Source organism: Epinephelus moara, unplaced genomic scaffold (assembly GCF_006386435.1).
Source record: "Epinephelus moara isolate mb unplaced genomic scaffold, YSFRI_EMoa_1.0 scaffold927, whole genome shotgun sequence".
In the NCBI taxonomy this organism is placed as follows: Eukaryota; Metazoa; Chordata; class Actinopteri; order Perciformes; family Serranidae; genus Epinephelus; species Epinephelus moara.
In genome coordinates this window covers 12,265-29,459 of record NW_026082902.1, presented here as the reverse complement: position 1 = coordinate 29,459, position 17,195 = coordinate 12,265, and the positions used below count along the sequence as shown (strand labels likewise).

The window sequence follows — 17,195 nt, the reverse complement described above, 5'->3', positions numbered from 1 at the left end:
TGTGAAATGCTGTGAATTAATAGAACCTCTACTGTTGAACAAAATGTGCTTCATAAAAATTACTTCTGTCTGTTACAGAGGTACCAAGTCCACCCATGAAACTTGGAGTTGCAAATGTTACCAAGGACAGCGTTACGATTGCCTGGACAAGACCAGAATACGACGGTGGTAGCAGAGTCACTGGTTACCTCATCGATGCCCTGGAGAAGGGACAGACCAAGTGGGTGAAGTGTGCCACTGTGAGGACCATGACCCACACGATCAAGAGCCTGAGGGAGTGTGCCGAGTACTACTTCAGAGTCCGCGCGGAGAACCATGCTGGACTCAGTGAACCGAAGGAGATGATTGTTCCTGTTATTGTCAAGGAAATACATGGTAGTTATTTTCTACTAAATTTTGATATTAGTTATGTATTCAGATTGAATTTTACTGTCCTTAGAAAACAGGACACTGTGCATAAAGAAAAAAATTTAAAACATTTACATTTAAAATATATTCTGTGTAATAAAAATTTGCATTACAGACAGTTTTTGAAAAGAAATGGAATTTGTGGAAAAATGCAGATGAATGGAGTTACTTAAGATGACATTAATTATCACATTGATGTCTTGTTTTGTCAACAGAGGCACCAGAGTTTGACCTAAAGAACTACCCCAAGAATACAGTTTATGTGAAAGCAGGATCCGACCTGACCTTCGAGATTCCTCTCACCGGCAGGCCCATGCCTAAGGTGACAATGTCCAAGAACAATGTTGTCATTAAGGGATCCAAGAGGCTGCTAACAGAAGTAACTCCAGACAGTTTAATCATCACCCTAACTGAAAGCATTTCAAGTGACGCTGGCAAATATGAAGTCACTGCCTCAAATCCGGGAGGTACCACCAAGATCCCCCTTATTTTTGTTGTGCTGGACAAACCTGGACCTCCTGTAGGTCCAGTCGAGGTCGGAGAGGTCGGAGAGACCACAGCGTGTCTGAAATGGGGTCTTCCAGAGTATGATGGTGGCAGTCCTGTTACCAACTACATTGTTCTGAAACGTGAAACCAGCACTCCTACCTGGGCAGAGGTGTCAACTACCATTGCCAGAAGTGCAATCAAAGTGACTAAGCTGACCAAAGGAGAAGAGTATCAGTTCAGAATCAAGGCTGCGAATCGCTTCGGTGTCAGTGACCATATTGACAGCAAGCCAGTCATGATAAAGCTTCCATACAGTAAGTCCATCCAATTCAAGACATTATAATGTAGCTTTAATGAGCCGGTTCCTTAAGTATGACAGATGAGTACTGATCAATTACCATCAGTTACATTGGGAATATATCTCTGTATATTGCACCTTCTTTTTGTACTTTGTACTGTAAACCTTTGCGCATTCATTGGACAATTTTGCACATTTCTGCACAAACAACCACTTCTAAAAACTGCACAGCTCTTTAATTTGAATCCACAACAAAGCTATGAATAAAATACAATGAAAAAATATACAATAAATTTTTTCATTGTATTTTATTCATAGCTTTGTTGTACTTCTATTTCAAATAGGGGTGTTAATAAATTATCTCTTAATTATCCATTTTATTTAGCAACTTTTGTTTTATGGATGATAAATCTGAATAAACATTAACATGAATGCTGACCGTTACAGCCATCCCTGGACCTCCATCCACACCATGGCTCAGCTTTGTCTCTAGAGAGAGTCTGACAGTCTGCTGGAATGAGCCGGTCAATGATGGTGGAAACCCTGTAATTGGATACCATCTCCAGATGAAGGAGAGGAGCAGCATCCTCTGGCAGAAGATCAATAAGACAGCAATCTCAGGAAACCAGTGGCGAGTCACAAACATCTGTCCTGGCCTCATCTATGAATTCAAGGTGGCAGCAGAAAATGCCGCCGGAATTGGAAAGATGAGCAAGACCTCTGAAGAGGTGCTTGCTATTGATGCTTGCGGTAAGTGTTTTTGATTTGGATCTTCATCTTCAGTTTACAGGAGACCCATACCTTTAAATAATACAAGCTTATACTAAGACTATTGTTTCATTAAAATTGCATCTTTTCCACTTTAATGTTACAGAGCCCCCAGCAAATGTCCATATCACAGAAGTCACCAAGAACTCAGTCAGCCTTGCCTGGCAGAGACCTCCATTTGATGGTGGCAGCAAGATAACAGGCTACAGTGTGGAGAGGAGGGAAGCTCCCAGTGGCAGATGGGTGAAGGCCAACTTCACAAACATTATTGACCTGGGCTTTACTGTATCCGGACTGACCCAGGATGAGTCTTACGAGTTCAGAGTTTTCGCCAAGAATGCTGTTGGATCTGTCAGCAACCCATCTCTCATTGCCGGCCCAGTCACTTGTGTTGATGCATGTGGTGAGTTTTTGATTCATATCCATGTAACATGTCTTGTTTACTTTTATTGGGTTGTTGCTTTTATTTTTAATTATAACCATATCTTGTGTCCCACAGGTGCCCCAGCCATTGACCTTCCTCCAGAGTATCTGGATGTGGTTCAGTACAAGGCTGGAGCTTCAGTTAAGCTTAGAGTTGGAATCATTGCCAAGCCTCTGCCAACAATTGAGTGGCTCAAGGATGGAAAGGAGCTGGTGCCAACCTCTACCCTGTCTGTTGAAAGCACAACTGACACTTCTGCTGTTCTGATCAAGGATGCATCTCGCTTCGACACGGGCTCATATGAGATCAAGATCAAGAATGTTCTTGGCTCAGCATCTGCAACCATCAGGATTGAAATCCTAGGTACTTAGAAATTCTTGCTTCACCCTAAATATTTCCTTAAATCTGAATTCTGAATTCCATATTTCTGAGCTCCTATGTCCGATTTAAACTGAAATGCCCTCATGTATACAGTCTTCCATTATCCCTGTATTTAATGTCTATGTGTCTTCCCTTTTTTTTTGTTTTACCTCCCTGCAGACAAACCTGGACCCCCGGCAGGTATCGTTAACTTCAACTCTGTCACGGAAGACAGGATCATCTTCAGCTGGGAGCCTGTGCCTGAGTCTGACCAGGGAGGTTTCAAGGTGACCCACTACATTGTTGAGAGGCGCGAAACCAGTCGAGTGGTCTGGTCCACAGTTTCAGACCGGCATGAGCAAACACACATAACAGCCAGCAAGCTAATGCGTGGAAATGAGTATGTGTTCCGCGTAATGGCTGTTAATAAGATTGGAGTTGGAGAGCCACTGGTATCGGAGCCGGTCATTGCTAAGAACGCCTTTGGTAAGTTTTGGCCTGCAGAGTACTGTGAATATGATTGTCAATGTGAATGTCATACCAGATTTTATGATAATTACCCTGCAGCAATAAAACCTCATCTTTGTTTTTGCTCTTACAAATTCTTTGCTTTTATGACAAACACAAATGGAAAAAAATTCGTCAAGATTTGTACTTATTTTATCATTCGAAACTCCTAACATGTTTGTTATTGATTTCAATAGTAACTCCTGGGCAGCCTCACACTCCTGAGGTAAATATCATCACTAAGTCCACCATGGTGGTGGAATGGGACAAACCAGGTGTAGATGGAGGTAGCCCTGTTACAGGCTACTATCTGGAGAGACGTGATAAGAAGAGCTTGCGCTGGATTAGAGTTTACAAAGACCCTGTCAAAAACATCAAACAGACAGTCTACCATCTGACAGAAGGAAATGAGTACCAATATCGCGTCTGTGCCATTAACAAGGCTGGAGAGGGACCATTCTCTGATGCATCAGACTACTACAAGGCTGCTGACCCAGTTGGTAAGTGGTCTGACATTCAAAGAAATCCACATCAAGAAAGATACATTTACAGTCCTACCTAACAAATACATGTTGCTTACAGATCCACCTTATGAGCCTTGCAAGCTGAAGGTGGTGGATTCCACCAAGACATCCATCACCTTGGGCTGGTCCAAGCCAGAATGGGATGGAGGCAGTGAGATCACCAGCTACATGGTGGAGAAGCTTGTTGAGGGAGAGGTGGAATGGGCTATGATCACCTCCAAGGGAGAGGTCAAGACAACAGAGTACATAGTTCACAACCTAAAACCAGATGTCAACTACTTCTTCAGAGTGTCGGCAGTCAACTGTGCTGGCCGTGGAGAACCTCTGGAGATGACTGAGCCTGTGCAAGCCAAGGATATCCTGGGTAAATTCATACATAAACAAATAAAGGGATCATTGAAAATGTGTTCAGTTTGTAACATGTATGCCCTGTCTTGTTCAGCAGTCCCTGTGTGACCTTGTATATTTGTTTTTATGATTTTCACAGAGGAGGCCCAGATTGACACAGATGTAGCCATGAGAACTCACTATATTGTTAAGGCTGGGAAAGATGTGGAGCTCTCTGTTCCTCTAAAGGGCAGACCTGCTCCCACTGCTTCTTGGAGTAAGGGAGAAGAATGCATCGATCGTGACCCCAAATATGAATTCCACCACTCAGACACTACCACAGTCCTTGTTATGCGTGAGGTTACCAGGCTTGACACTGGAAAGTACACAGTGAAGATAGAGAATGGTGTTGGAGAGCCAAAGATCCTAACCCTGTCTGTGAAGGTTCAGGATACTCCAGCTCAGTGCAGGAACCTGGTCCTGAAGGATGTGACCCGTGGAAAGGTCACTCTCTGCTGGGAGCCTCCACTCCTTGATGGCGGTGCTGAGATCACAAACTACATTGTTGAAAAGAGGGACTCCTCCAAGAGATCCTTCTCTGCAGTGACAAACAAATGCACAGACACTACATATACCCTTGAAGACCTCTCAGAGAAGACATCCTACTTCTTCCGTGTGTTAGCAGAGAATGAGAATGGTGTAGGTGATCCATGTGAAACAGTTGAGCCTTTGAAGGCCACAGAGACTCCAGGACCAGTCAAGGAAGTTTCCATGAAGGATTCGTCCAAGACTTCTATCACTCTGCAGTGGCTGAAGCCAGATTACGATGGCGGCAGCATCATCTCTGACTACGCGATTGAGAAGAAGCTCAAGGGCGAGGACTGGTCAATGGCAGGAACCAGCAGGCAATGTGAGTTTGAGGTCAAGAAACTCAAGGAGCACTCAGAAATGTTCTTCAGAGTTGCCGCCAGGAATGAGAAAGGACGGGGTGACTTTGTTGAGATTGGGCCTATCAAGGTCATTGAGTACCTTATCACACCTGAGGCAAACCTTTCAGAGTACCCACAAGGCCGCATTAATGTTCGTCTGGGTCACAATGTGCACATTGAGCTGCCATACAAAGGTAAACCCAAACCCTCCATTCTGTGGCTGAAGGACAACCTGCCTCTGAAGGAGAGCGACCAAATCCGCTTCAAGAAGACAGAAAACAGAGCCACTCTAATGATTAAGAATGTGAAGAAGGAGAATGAGGGTAAATACACCCTGACACTTGACAATTTGGTCAACAGGAAATCCTTCCATGTCCATGTCATCACACTTGGACCACCATCAAAGCCTGTTGGACCCATCCGCTTGGATGAAGTGAGAGCTGAGAGCATCATGATCTCCTGGGAAGAACCCGATGACGATGGTGGTGGAGACATCACCTGCTACAGTGTAGAGAAGCGTGACACCTCCCAGCCCGACTGGAAGATGGCCTGCTCCAGTGTAACAGGTACTCAGTTCAAGATCCCCAACCTGATCAAGGGTGTCCAGTACCAGTTCAGAGTGTGTGCTGAGAACAGATATGGTGTCAGCGAGCCTCTGGTCTCACAGATGGTCATCGCCAAGCACCAGTTCAGGCCCCCAGGCCCACCAGGCAAGCCTTTCGTTTACAATGTCACCAATGACGGCATGTCCATCCAGTGGGACAAGCCCATCTATGACGGTGGTACCCCCATCCAGGGCTTCCATGTGGAGAAGAAGGAAAAGAACAGCATCATGTGGCAAAAAGTGAACACTATGCTGATTAAAGAAACAGAATACAGGATCCTGGAGCTCATTGAGGGCCTTGAGTACTCCTTCAGAGTCTATGCCCAGAATGATGCTGGCTTCAGCCGAATGAGTGATGAGAGCAAGCCAGTCATGGCTGTCAGTCCTGTTGGTGAGTGCAGATTCAAACCATTATTTTGTTTAATTGATAAACTACAAGCATACAGCACATTAGAATTACGATATAAAAGAAAAAAGTTCAAAGATGAATTTTATGCCTTCCAGATGCTCCTGGCCAGCCTGACTACATTGATGTGACCAGTGACTCAGTGACACTGAAGTGGGATGCCCCCAAACATGATGGTGGTAGCAAGATTACCAGCTACAGCATCGAGAAACGCCAAGGACAAGGCCGCTGGTTCAAGGCCAACTTGACTGAAGTACATGACTGCCAGCACACTGTCACTGGATTGGCAACAAATGAACGCTATGAGTTTAGAGTGACAGCCAGAAATGCCATTGGTGTCGTTAGTCCGCCCTCCAACTCCTCTGGCATGATTGTGGTCAGAAGTGAGAATGGTGAGTAGTGAAAGAATTTGTAGGGTAGAGAGGGGGGGGGGGCTCATGATTGTATTAATAGCAGTCTGAACTTCAGGACTGATGTGTAAATGATAAACACTGCTTTGATTGTTATTCAATATGCTGTATACTAACACACTCCCTTTTCCTGTTTACTAGCTGCTCCAATTATTGAGTTTGGCGCAGAGTACTTTGAGGGTTTGACAGTCAAGGCAGGAGACCACATCAGGCTGAAGGCGACCATCACTGGACGCCCTGTTCCTAAGGTCGTTTGGTTCAGAGACGGTGTGGAAGTTACCAAAAAGATGATGGACATAATCACTGTGGCTGGATCCAGCACCCTGTTTGTCAGAGATGCTGATCGTACACACCGGGGCCTCTACACTGTCGAGGCTACCAACGGATCTGGAAGCAAGAAGCTGGACATCCTTGTTCAAGTTCAAGGTGCGCAGTTTTAACATTAAACTCTTTATAATATGATGCAGTTGTTTACACCTGTTTATTTATGTTCTAATTCTCACACACCTATGTGATGCAGACACACCTGGGGAGCCGGTAGGACCCATCACTTTCAGCAACATCTCAGAGGGTAAGTGCACTCTGTCTTGGAACCCACCTGAGAACGACGGCTGCTCTGAGATCTCACATTACATCATTGAGAAGCGCGAGACTGCCAAGATCTCCTGGGCTTTGGTGACTGATGAATGTAAGGATTGCTTTTTCAACGCAACAAAGCTCATCAAGACCAATGAGTACCAGTTCAGGGTCTCTGCTGCTAACAAGTTTGGAGTTGGCAGGCCTTTGGAATCCAGCCCCATCATTGCACAGATGCAATACAGTGAGTGGAAAGTTGGAAAGGCTTTTGCAATTTCATACTCAGCATTCTTTATTTTGCTTACATTGCACTAATCTATCATAATTCTTTCCCTCAGCTACTCCTGATGCTCCAGGCACTCCTGATGCTACTGAGGTGACGGGAGAGACCATCACCCTTTCCTGGACTTCTCCAACATCTGACGGAGGAAACCCCATTCAGTATTACATCTTAGAGAAACGAGAAAAGAAGACTGTCCGGTTCTACAAGGTGATTACCAAGAAGCCCATCATTGAATGTGCTCACAGGGTGCCCAATCTGACAGAGGATATGGAATACGAGTTCCGTGTGATGGCCGTAAATGACGCTGGTGTTGGAGCTCCTAGCAACATCTCACTACCCATCAAAGCCGCTGAGCCAAAGGATATTCCTTGTGCTCCATCTGTGGTTTGTGTGTGCGATTCCACTAATACTTCCATCAGCCTGGAATGGTCCAGGCCTGCTGATGATGGAGGCATGGAGATTCTAGGCTACATTATTGAGATGGTAAAGGGACAAGAGACCGAATGGAAGAGAGTAAATGAGGAGCTGGTGGCAGTAACAAATTACACGGCGATTGGTCTACAGACAGGAGCCGAGTACAAATTCCGTGTCGCAGCTGTGAATCATGTGGGTAGAGGTGAGAACCGAGAGATTCCAGAGCCTGCTCAGGCTGTAGACAGACTAACACCACCACAGGTGGATATTGACGCCACCTTCAAGCAGACACACATTGTCAAGGCTGGAGGCTCAGTGTGCTTGGGCATTCACTTCAGAGGAAAGCCAATGCCTAATGCCACCTGGGTGAAGGAGGAAGGGCAGCTGGGTGTCATGTCAGAGGTCACAACTACAGATGGCTACAGTTCTCTAAGCATTGAAAACTGCTCAAGAAATGATACAGGAAAATATACTGTTAACCTGGAAAACTCTAGTGGCAGCAAGGCCATTACATTCACTGTAAAAGTGATGGACTCTCCTGGACCTCCACAGGCTGTTGCCTTCAAGGAGGTGTCCAGAGGCTCAGTCACACTTGTCTGGGAGCCTCCTCTCAATGACGGTGGTGCCAGAATCCAGCATTATATTGTGGAGAGACGTGAGGCTAGTCGCCGCACTTGGCAGCAGTCTGGTGGGAAGTGCACGCAGCGTATCCTTAAGATCCAGGACCTGCTGGAGGGAGTGCCATACTTCTTCAGAGTCTCAGCAGAGAACCAGCATGGTGTGGGTGAGGCATTTGAGATCACTGAGCCTGTCATTGCCACCGCAGAGCCAGCAGCTCCAAAGAGAATGGACATCCTGGACACCACAGATAACTCTGTGTCACTGGGATGGCTGAAACCAGAGCATGATGGCGGTAGCCGCATCCAGGGTTATATCATTGAAGCTAAGCCAAAGGGTGCAGACAAATGGGTTGTGATTGGCAACACCACCAATCTCACTTATGTGGTTGAAAAGCTCAACAAGGGTGATGAATATGACTTCCGTGTGAAGGCCAAGAATGAGTCTGGCTACAGCTTGCCCAGGGAAACTCTGGCTCCTGCGCTGGTCAAAGAGCCTCACATTGAACCTGCTGCTGACCTCAGTGAGCTCACCAATCAGCTCATCACATGCAGGTCTGGCAGTTCCTTTACCATTGATGTTCCCATCAGTGGTAGACCTGCTCCTACGGTAACCTGGAAGCTGGAAGAGATGAGGCTAAAGAGCACAGACAGAGTCTCCATCAAAGTAACGAAGGACAGAGCCAGCATCACAGTCAAGGAGGCCATGAGAGGAGATGGTGGTAAATACTACCTGACTCTGGAGAATGTGGCAGGAACCAGGACCTTCACTGTTGAAGTTAATGTCACAGGAAGACCCAGTCCTCCAACCGGACCCATCGAAATCTCATCCATCACCTCTGTGTCCTGTGTCCTTAACTGGCAACCACCAGATGATGATGGAGGCACTGATATCACCAACTACATCGTGGAGAAGCGTGAGTCTGGCTCCACAGCCTGGCAGCTGATCAACTCCAGCGTGAGGGGCACAACTCTTGATGTCAGTCACTTGACCAAGTACATGCAGTACACATTCAGGGTCTCTGCTGAGAACAGATTTGGTGTCAGCAAGCCCACTGAGTCTAAGACTATTGTCGCAGAGCATCCTTTCAGTAAGTCCTGCTCTATAAACATACTCTTTAACTCATTCACTAGTTTAATGCATGGATAACAAAGAACAGATATAAGTATTTAAGAATTTCTTAGACTCTTAATGTCTATAAATATGTTTGTCTTCTGTTGAATCAGATAGGCTTTTGAGTGACTGTACTCAACAGAAAAATCTCGTCTTTTTTTTTTATCACAGCACCTCCTGGCCCACCAACAAGGCCTACAGTCTTTAACGTCACTGCTAATACAATGACCATGAAATGGGAGGAGCCTTACAGTGATGGCGGAAGCAAAGTGACAGGATACTGGATTGAGAAGAAGGAGAGGAACAACATCCTGTGGGTGAGGGAGAACAAGATCCCTTGCTTTGAGTGCTACTATAAGGTGGAAGGTCTGGTTGAAGGCCTGGAGTACCAGTTCAGGGTGTATGCCATGAACAGTGCTGGGTTGAGCAAAGCCAGCGAGGCCTCCAAGGGAGCAGTTGCTCAAAACCCAGTTGGTAAGTTTAGACACATTTTAGCTTCACCCTTTCCAGTTGCTTGTCAGTTAATACTCTATTGCTCCAACATGACTGATCTGTTTTTTAGATCCACCAAGCAAACCAGAAGTCACAAATGTCACAAGAACCACTGTGTCGCTCAAATGGTCAGCTCCACTGTATGATGGTGGCAGTCCCATTGTGGGCTACATCATTGAGCGTAAGCCGTACACTTTGGCCGGTGAGGGCCGCTGGCTCAAATGTAACTACACCAATGTGACAGACACTTTCTTCACTGTTACCGCCCTGGGAGAGGGAGAGCCCTATGAGTTCAGGGTCATTGCTAAGAATGCTAACCAGGTCCTCAGCATTCCCTCGGTATCCACCGGCTCTGTGCAATGCAAGACCGACTTCGGTAAGATCTGAATCCGTTACTGTGATACAATACCACGAATAATGCACACTGATCTTAACTCTTAAAAAAAACAATGACAGTAAGATGAAACTGCCTCATGTTTCCTGTTAAGTAAGCCACAGCTTAAGGCTTAAACATGTAGATGTAAGCAGTGTGAATATATGGTTGTCCCAGCAAAGTGGTCCTATCTTATTAATCTTTTTTTTTTCTCATAACCATGTTCCTTTTTTCCACCTAACAGAGCCTCCAAAGGCCCAGCTGGACAGCAAGCTCCTGTCCGAAACTGTCAGGGTCAGAGCTGGTTCAGACCTGGTTCTGGACGCTGCTGTAGGAGGCAGGCCTGACCCCAAGGCTTCCTGGTCAAAGGGCAGTAGGGATCTAGAGTTGTGTGAAAAGTACCACCTGCAGTACACTCCCACCAGGGCCATGGCCATCATCAAGTTCTGCGACAGAGATGACACTGGAAAGTACATCCTCACTGTCAGGAACGTAAGCGGAACCAAGACTGCTGAGGTCAATGTCAAAGTACTTGGTAAGTGAGAGTGCTTTGTTTCCTAAGCATTCAGTTGTATGCATTACAGATTAATTCAGTTTCAATTCAATTCAATTCAATTTTATTTATAAAGCCCAATATCACAAATCACAGTTTGCCTCACAGGGCTTTACAGCATACGACATCCCTCTGTCCTTAGGACCCTCGCAGGGGATAAGGAAAAACTCCCCCAAAAAACCCCTTTAACGGTGGGGGGGGGGGATTAGAAAATTAGAAATTAAAAAAGATTAAATATTATGCTTTTTATGGTTATCCTAAGCTAATTACAATGAGCACACCTGTTTTTCCAGACACCCCTGGAGTATGTGAAGGCAGCATTGAGATCAGCAAGATCACAGAGGAGTCCTGCACGCTGAGCTGGAAGCCTCCTCTTGAGGATGGCGGCGATGACATCTCCCACTACATGGTGGAGAGGCGCGACACCAACAGACTCAACTGGGTCATCATGCATGCCGAGTGCAAGGAACTCACCTGCAACATCACCGGACTGTTCAAGAACACAGAGTACCTGTTCAGAGTCCGAGGCGTCAACAAGTATGGAGAAGGAGTCAACCTCCAGTCAGAACCCATGGTTGCCAGAAACACTTTCAGTAAGTGCAGCAGTCAGATAATTGCTAATGAATAAACAACAATCTCACTAAGATGAAAGCAAGACGAATCTGGCTGAGAGCCCCGAGAGTAAACCTGGTCGCAAACTATTAGAAATTCTCATAACCTCTAACACTGAACTACCTTTCCCTTCCTCCAGCCGTGCCATCTCCTCCTGGTGCTCCAGAGATCTTGGCATCAGGAAAGGACTTTGCCACCATTGAGTGGTTGAAGCCAGAGAGCGACGGTGGCAGCCCGCTGATCCACTATCTGGTGGAGAGGCGCGAGAGAAAGAGTGCTCGCTGGGTGAAGGTGAACAGGGACGGAGCTCATTTGGACACCACATTGAAGGTGTCTGGTTTGACCGAAGGCAACATCTACCAGTTCAGAGTGACAGCCATCAACAAGGCCGGAGAGAGCGAAGCCAGCGAGGTTTCTCTGTATGTTGTCTGCAGAGTCCCAACATGTAAGTCCACTTTGTTTGTATACATTTATTCATCTGCTTTTTGTGGCATATCTCAGGGGTAACCTTGTCCATTAACACATATAAAAAATCCTTTACAATATCACAGATCTATTGATTCATTCCTGTATCCTCTCCTCTCAGGCACCCCTGCTCCTCCTTCCATTCCCCGTATCACTGACACCCACGCTGACAGCATCAGCCTGGCCTGGTCCCGCCCCGTGGAGGACGGAGGAGCTGATGTGATGGGCTATATCCTGGAGATGCAGGAAGCCGGAGCAGAGGAATGGAAGAAGGCCCATGAAAAGACCTTGCGTGCTACAGAATACACTGTGACCGGACTTTCTGCAGGCAAGAAGTACTGCTTCAGAGTGGCTGGCATCAACATCAATGGTACAGGAGACTTCAGTGAACCATGTACTGAGACTGAGCCAGTTGAAAGAATTGGTAAGTCAATCAGTGATTGCATTCAGTGATTGCAAATAGAGCAACTCCTTCTTCTTCTTCTATTCTTACAAAAAAAAGCGATTCAGTATAAAAGAGATGTCCCCATTTTTTTGTTTTACAGCAAAGCTACATATGATTTAAAAAAAGAACATAACAAATGGGAACTTCACATTCATATTTGGTTTTGGTCATGACTTCATCCAGTAGAGTAAAAATTATTTGCAAGTCCTTCAAGATGTGGTAACGTATAATTATTATTCCCTTCTCACACAGAAACTCCTGACTTCGAGCTCCACGATGACCTGAAAAAGACCATCTGCCTGCGTGCTGGAGGATCCCTCCGCCTGTTTGTTAATGTCAGCGGTCGTCCCACTCCCACCATCACTTGGAGCAAGCCTGATGTTGACCTCCATAACAGAGGATTCATTGATGTCACCAGCACATCCACCACACTCATCATTGATAGGGTCCACCGCTACGACGCTGGCAAGTACACACTGGTGGCTGAGAATTCTGCCGGGAAACAGGAAGTCAGCATTCTGGTCAAGGTCTATGGTGAGTTGATGAAGATGTCTGAGAAGTGAATTGAAATATTAACACAGGGCATAAATCTTTCTAAATTTGATTCGTACTAGAACTTTTAATTTGTCTGTGATTCTATGTGATAAATTTGGAATTTGAACTTTTGGAATTGTTATATTTTAAACAAATTATATTTTTATTGTTAGATACTCCTGGACCAACTGGACCTATCAAGATCAAGGAGCTGACCAAGGAGTCTGCAACTATTTCCTGGGAAGCCCCAACTGTGGATGGCGGTGCTCCTGTCAACAACTACATCATTGAGAGGCGTGAGGCGTCTATGAGAGCCTACAAGACTGTCACATCCAAGTGCAGTAAGACATCTTACAAGATAGATGGCCTGATGGAGGGCATGCTGTACTACTTCCGGGTCCTCCCTGAGAACATCTATGGTATTGGTGAGCCCCGCGAGACTCCTGATGTCGTCCTGGTTTGCGAGGTGCCTCTGCCGCCACAGAAACTGGAGATGATTGATGTCACCAAGACCACCGTCACCCTGGGCTGGGAAAAGCCTGAGCATGATGGTGGCAGCAGGCTGACGGGTTACATCATTGAAGCCTGCAAGTTCGGCACAGACAAGTGGATGAAGGTGGCCACACTGAAGACCACAGACTTTGAGCACATTATCGATAAGCTGAATGAGGGCGAGCAGTACTTGTTCAGAATCAGAGCAATCAACAGCAAAGGAGCCAGCGAGCCCAAAGAGCTTGTTACAGCCATCACTGTACAGGAACAGAGAGGTAACACACCTGCAATCAAACATTAGGTGTTGTAGATATTTTAAGCAAAAGCATAAAACTACAAACATGTAAAACTGTTTCTTATCTATCTATCTATCTATCTATCTATCTATCTATGGTTAGGTTAGGTTAGGTTATGATCGATCTATCTATCTATCTATCTATCTATCCATTTCCCAACTGTTGATGTAAACTATAGTGAAATGCATTTTGTACCTCTCTCTTCGTTTCCAGTGATGCCTGTGGTGGACTTCTCCAGCATTCCTCAGAAGGTTATCAATGTCTTGGCTGGCAAGACTCTGGAGCTGGACCTGCCCATCATTGGCCGGCCTCCTCCCGTCTGCTCCTGGTACTTCAAAGATAACAAAGTCAAAATCACAGACCGTGTCAAGATCAAGAGCACTGGCAAATTCTCCAAACTTACCATGTCTGACACCACTATCGACGACAGTGGTGACTACACCCTGGAGGTGAAGAACGCCGTTGGTGTTATCTCTGAGGTCATCAAGGTCATCATCCTCTGTAAGGGACCATCCCTCATTTGTTACTTTTGTTTCATTATGTATTGCTGATGCTAATCAGGTTACAATAAAGTGAAGTTGATTCATTTCTAAATTGGCAATATTACAACAATCAAAACCAAGCATTAATATTTAAGTTTGAGGCAATCAAGTTGATGGTGACCATTAATTATGTGAATCCCCTTTTACCAGCTAAACCTGATGAACCACAGGGACCTATCAGGTTTGATGAGGTCGATGCTACCTTCGTCAGCTGCAGCTGGGATCCTCCGGCCAGACAAGGCGGAGCTCCCATCAGTGGCTACGTGGTGGAGCAGCGCGACGCTCACAGACCTGGCTGGGTGCCTGTCTGTGAATCTGTTAGCCGACCAACCTTCAAGTTTGAAAACCTGATCGAGGGGGATGAATATGTCTTCCGTGCTGCTGCCATAAATCGCTACGGCACTGGAGAGTTCCTGCAGTCTGAGATCGTCACCTGTAGGAGCATGAAGAGTAAGTTGCTGCTGTAAGGTTACACGCTTTTTTGATCTAGATGGAATTATGTCAACAGAGGTATGGTAACTTGTTTCCCCTCCTCCACAGATGCGCCTGGACCTCCTGGCCGTCCAACCGTCTTTGATGTTTCTCGTGACGGCATGACCGTGGCCTGGAACCCACCTGATGAAGACGGTGGCCTTGAGGTTTCTGGATACATTATTGAGCGTAAAGAAGTCAGGTCTGACAGATGGGTGCGTGCCAACAAGAATCCCATCACCATGACCAGATACAGATCGACAGAGCTGATCGAAGGCCTGGAGTATGAACATAGAATCACCGCCATTAATGCCAGAGGAGTGGGCAAACCAAGTCTGCCATCCAAACCAGCAGTGGCAACAGATCCCATTGGTAACACAACACTTTCAAAGAAAGCCTTGTCATATTGTCATATGTCGATTTGTAGATAGTGGGATGGTATCAAAAGTCTTGAAAGAGCAAGCACAGACTCATATCTTCTGTAGCAGCTAAAAGTACATACATGCTTGTGTTCCTCTCTCAGATCCACCTGGCTGTCCTCAGAACCCGAGGATCACCGATACCACCAAATCCTCCGTGTCACTGGCTTGGAGTCCTCCCGATGAGGAGGGAGACGCAAGGGTGGACGGTTACTTGATTGAGATGCAGAAGGTGGGCACCATGGCCTGGATCAAGTGCAACACCTCACCATCTCTGATCTGCGAGTACACGCTGACCAAAATGCCACAAGGAGAGGAGTTCAAATTCCGTGTGATGGCCTGCAATGCCGGCGGCTGTGGAGAGCCTGCTGAAGTTCCTGGAACTGTTGTTGTGACAGAGATGCTTGGTGAGGACGCAAACTTTACATTAACTACACCTGCAGTAAGATCATTTGTATTTCTTTAAAAGTAAGAAAGAATAAAACTGACTTTTGTGACTCTCATTGTTTTCCAGAGTCTCCTGACTATGACCTGGAGCTGAAATACAAAGACGTGTACGTGGTACGTCATGGAGGCGTGATCAGACTCTCTGTACCCATCAAGGGTAAACCTCATCCAACCTGCAAGTGGTCCAAAGATAGCGGTCCAGTCTCCACCAAGGCCATGATTGCCTCCACAGAGGATGCCAGTGAGCTGGTGATCAAGGGAGCTGAGAGAAGTGACTCTGGCGTGTATGACCTCCTCCTAGAGAATAAGGTTGGCAAGAAGAAAGCCCAGATCAAGGTGAAGGTCATTGGCCGCCCAAGTGCTCCAGAGGGACCAACAGTCTTTGAAGAAATCCAGGCTAACTCTGTCAAGGTGTCCTGGAAGGTGCCCAAGGATGACGGTGGCTCAGAGATCCTGGGTTACATCGTAGAAAGACGTGAGGCAGCCAGAAACGCATGGTACACTGTGGACTCTAGAGTGACTGACACTCAGCTGGTTGTTAAGGGCCTGAAGGAGGGAACAGAGTACCACTTCAAGGTCACAGCTGAAAACGCCTTTGGTATCAGCGCCTCTCTGAAGTCAGACAAACCACTGGTGCCCACGACTCCTCTCTGTAAGTATTCCTTCTTCAGTCTTATAACAGTACAAGACCATTCAGTGATGACTCAAAAAATAAATCTGCGTTTCTTTTAACAAGGTCCCCCTGAGCCTTCAGGCACTCCACCAGAGATCATGGATGTTACCAAGAGCTCTGTGGCACTGGCCTGGTCCAGACCAAAGGACGATGGTGGTTCTGCCATCACTGGCTACTTTGTTGAATACAAGGTGGTGTCAGCTGAGACATGGTCCCGCCACCAGACCAAGATCACCTCCACCATGTTTACTCTGCCTGGACTCACCCCCGATGCAGAGTACCAGTTCCGCATTGTTGCTGTCAACGACATTGGCGAGAGCGAGGCTGGTCCTGTTTCTGATGTGGTCACATGCAAGGATCCATTTGGTGAGTCTCCATTTACTGATAATTAATATATTAATATAATCAGGTGTGAAAAACATTACCCACTAAACTCAGTGAAATCTTATCAACAGTTGATAAAAACAACCTGCGATAGTTAATGAAGTTTTTTTGTTTGTTTGTTTGTTTCCCTCCAGACAAACCAAGTCAACCAGGCGAGATTGACACAGTAAATGTGACAAACAACTTCATCACTATTCGCTGGCAAGCTCCAGAATGTGATGGTGGAAAGGAGGTCCTGGGCTACTGGGTGGAGTACAGGAAGTCCATTGAGAGCACCTGGAAGAAGTGCAACAAGCAGAGACTGAAGGAAAAAGAGTTCACCATGCCTGGACTGGCTGAGGCCACGGAGTATGAGTTCAGAGTGTTTGCTGAGAATGAGACAGGAATGAGCAGACCTCGTAGGACTGCCACATGCATCAAGACCAAACTGAGTGGTAAGTACAGTGAAATATACTGTGTGAAAATTATTTGTAAGCATTTACCGAACTTGCTTTTCCAGGGTTACTTTACTATGAGACATTACTTAACATAATATACAT

At 46.1% G+C, this 17,195-nt stretch overlaps 1 protein-coding gene across 2 annotated transcripts in view; it reads left to right on the top strand.

The window, feature by feature from the left end:
• The window catches only part of LOC126387577 (titin-like), a 97,776-nt gene that overhangs the window by 69,118 nt on the left and 11,463 nt on the right, over window positions 1-17,195 (top strand). For both annotated transcript variants that reach the window (XM_050040103.1, XM_050040102.1), the window contains exons 88-115: window positions 79-375; window positions 624-1,211; window positions 1,643-1,945; window positions 2,070-2,366; window positions 2,463-2,750; window positions 2,928-3,233; window positions 3,452-3,754; window positions 3,837-4,142; window positions 4,266-6,029; window positions 6,143-6,436; window positions 6,596-6,880; window positions 6,975-7,274; window positions 7,369-9,435; window positions 9,630-9,932; window positions 10,021-10,326; window positions 10,568-10,858; window positions 11,170-11,469; window positions 11,628-11,933; window positions 12,075-12,377; window positions 12,651-12,932; window positions 13,106-13,699; window positions 13,934-14,221; window positions 14,413-14,712; window positions 14,803-15,105; window positions 15,257-15,559; window positions 15,667-16,251; window positions 16,336-16,638; window positions 16,791-17,090. In XM_050040103.1, coding sequence (XP_049896060.1) covers window positions 79-375; window positions 624-1,211; window positions 1,643-1,945; window positions 2,070-2,366; window positions 2,463-2,750; window positions 2,928-3,233; window positions 3,452-3,754; window positions 3,837-4,142; window positions 4,266-6,029; window positions 6,143-6,436; window positions 6,596-6,880; window positions 6,975-7,274; window positions 7,369-9,435; window positions 9,630-9,932; window positions 10,021-10,326; window positions 10,568-10,858; window positions 11,170-11,469; window positions 11,628-11,933; window positions 12,075-12,377; window positions 12,651-12,932; window positions 13,106-13,699; window positions 13,934-14,221; window positions 14,413-14,712; window positions 14,803-15,105; window positions 15,257-15,559; window positions 15,667-16,251; window positions 16,336-16,638; window positions 16,791-17,090 — 12,465 coding nt within the window. The remainder of the gene's footprint in view (window positions 1-78; window positions 376-623; window positions 1,212-1,642; window positions 1,946-2,069; window positions 2,367-2,462; window positions 2,751-2,927; window positions 3,234-3,451; window positions 3,755-3,836; window positions 4,143-4,265; window positions 6,030-6,142; window positions 6,437-6,595; window positions 6,881-6,974; window positions 7,275-7,368; window positions 9,436-9,629; window positions 9,933-10,020; window positions 10,327-10,567; window positions 10,859-11,169; window positions 11,470-11,627; window positions 11,934-12,074; window positions 12,378-12,650; window positions 12,933-13,105; window positions 13,700-13,933; window positions 14,222-14,412; window positions 14,713-14,802; window positions 15,106-15,256; window positions 15,560-15,666; window positions 16,252-16,335; window positions 16,639-16,790; window positions 17,091-17,195) is intronic.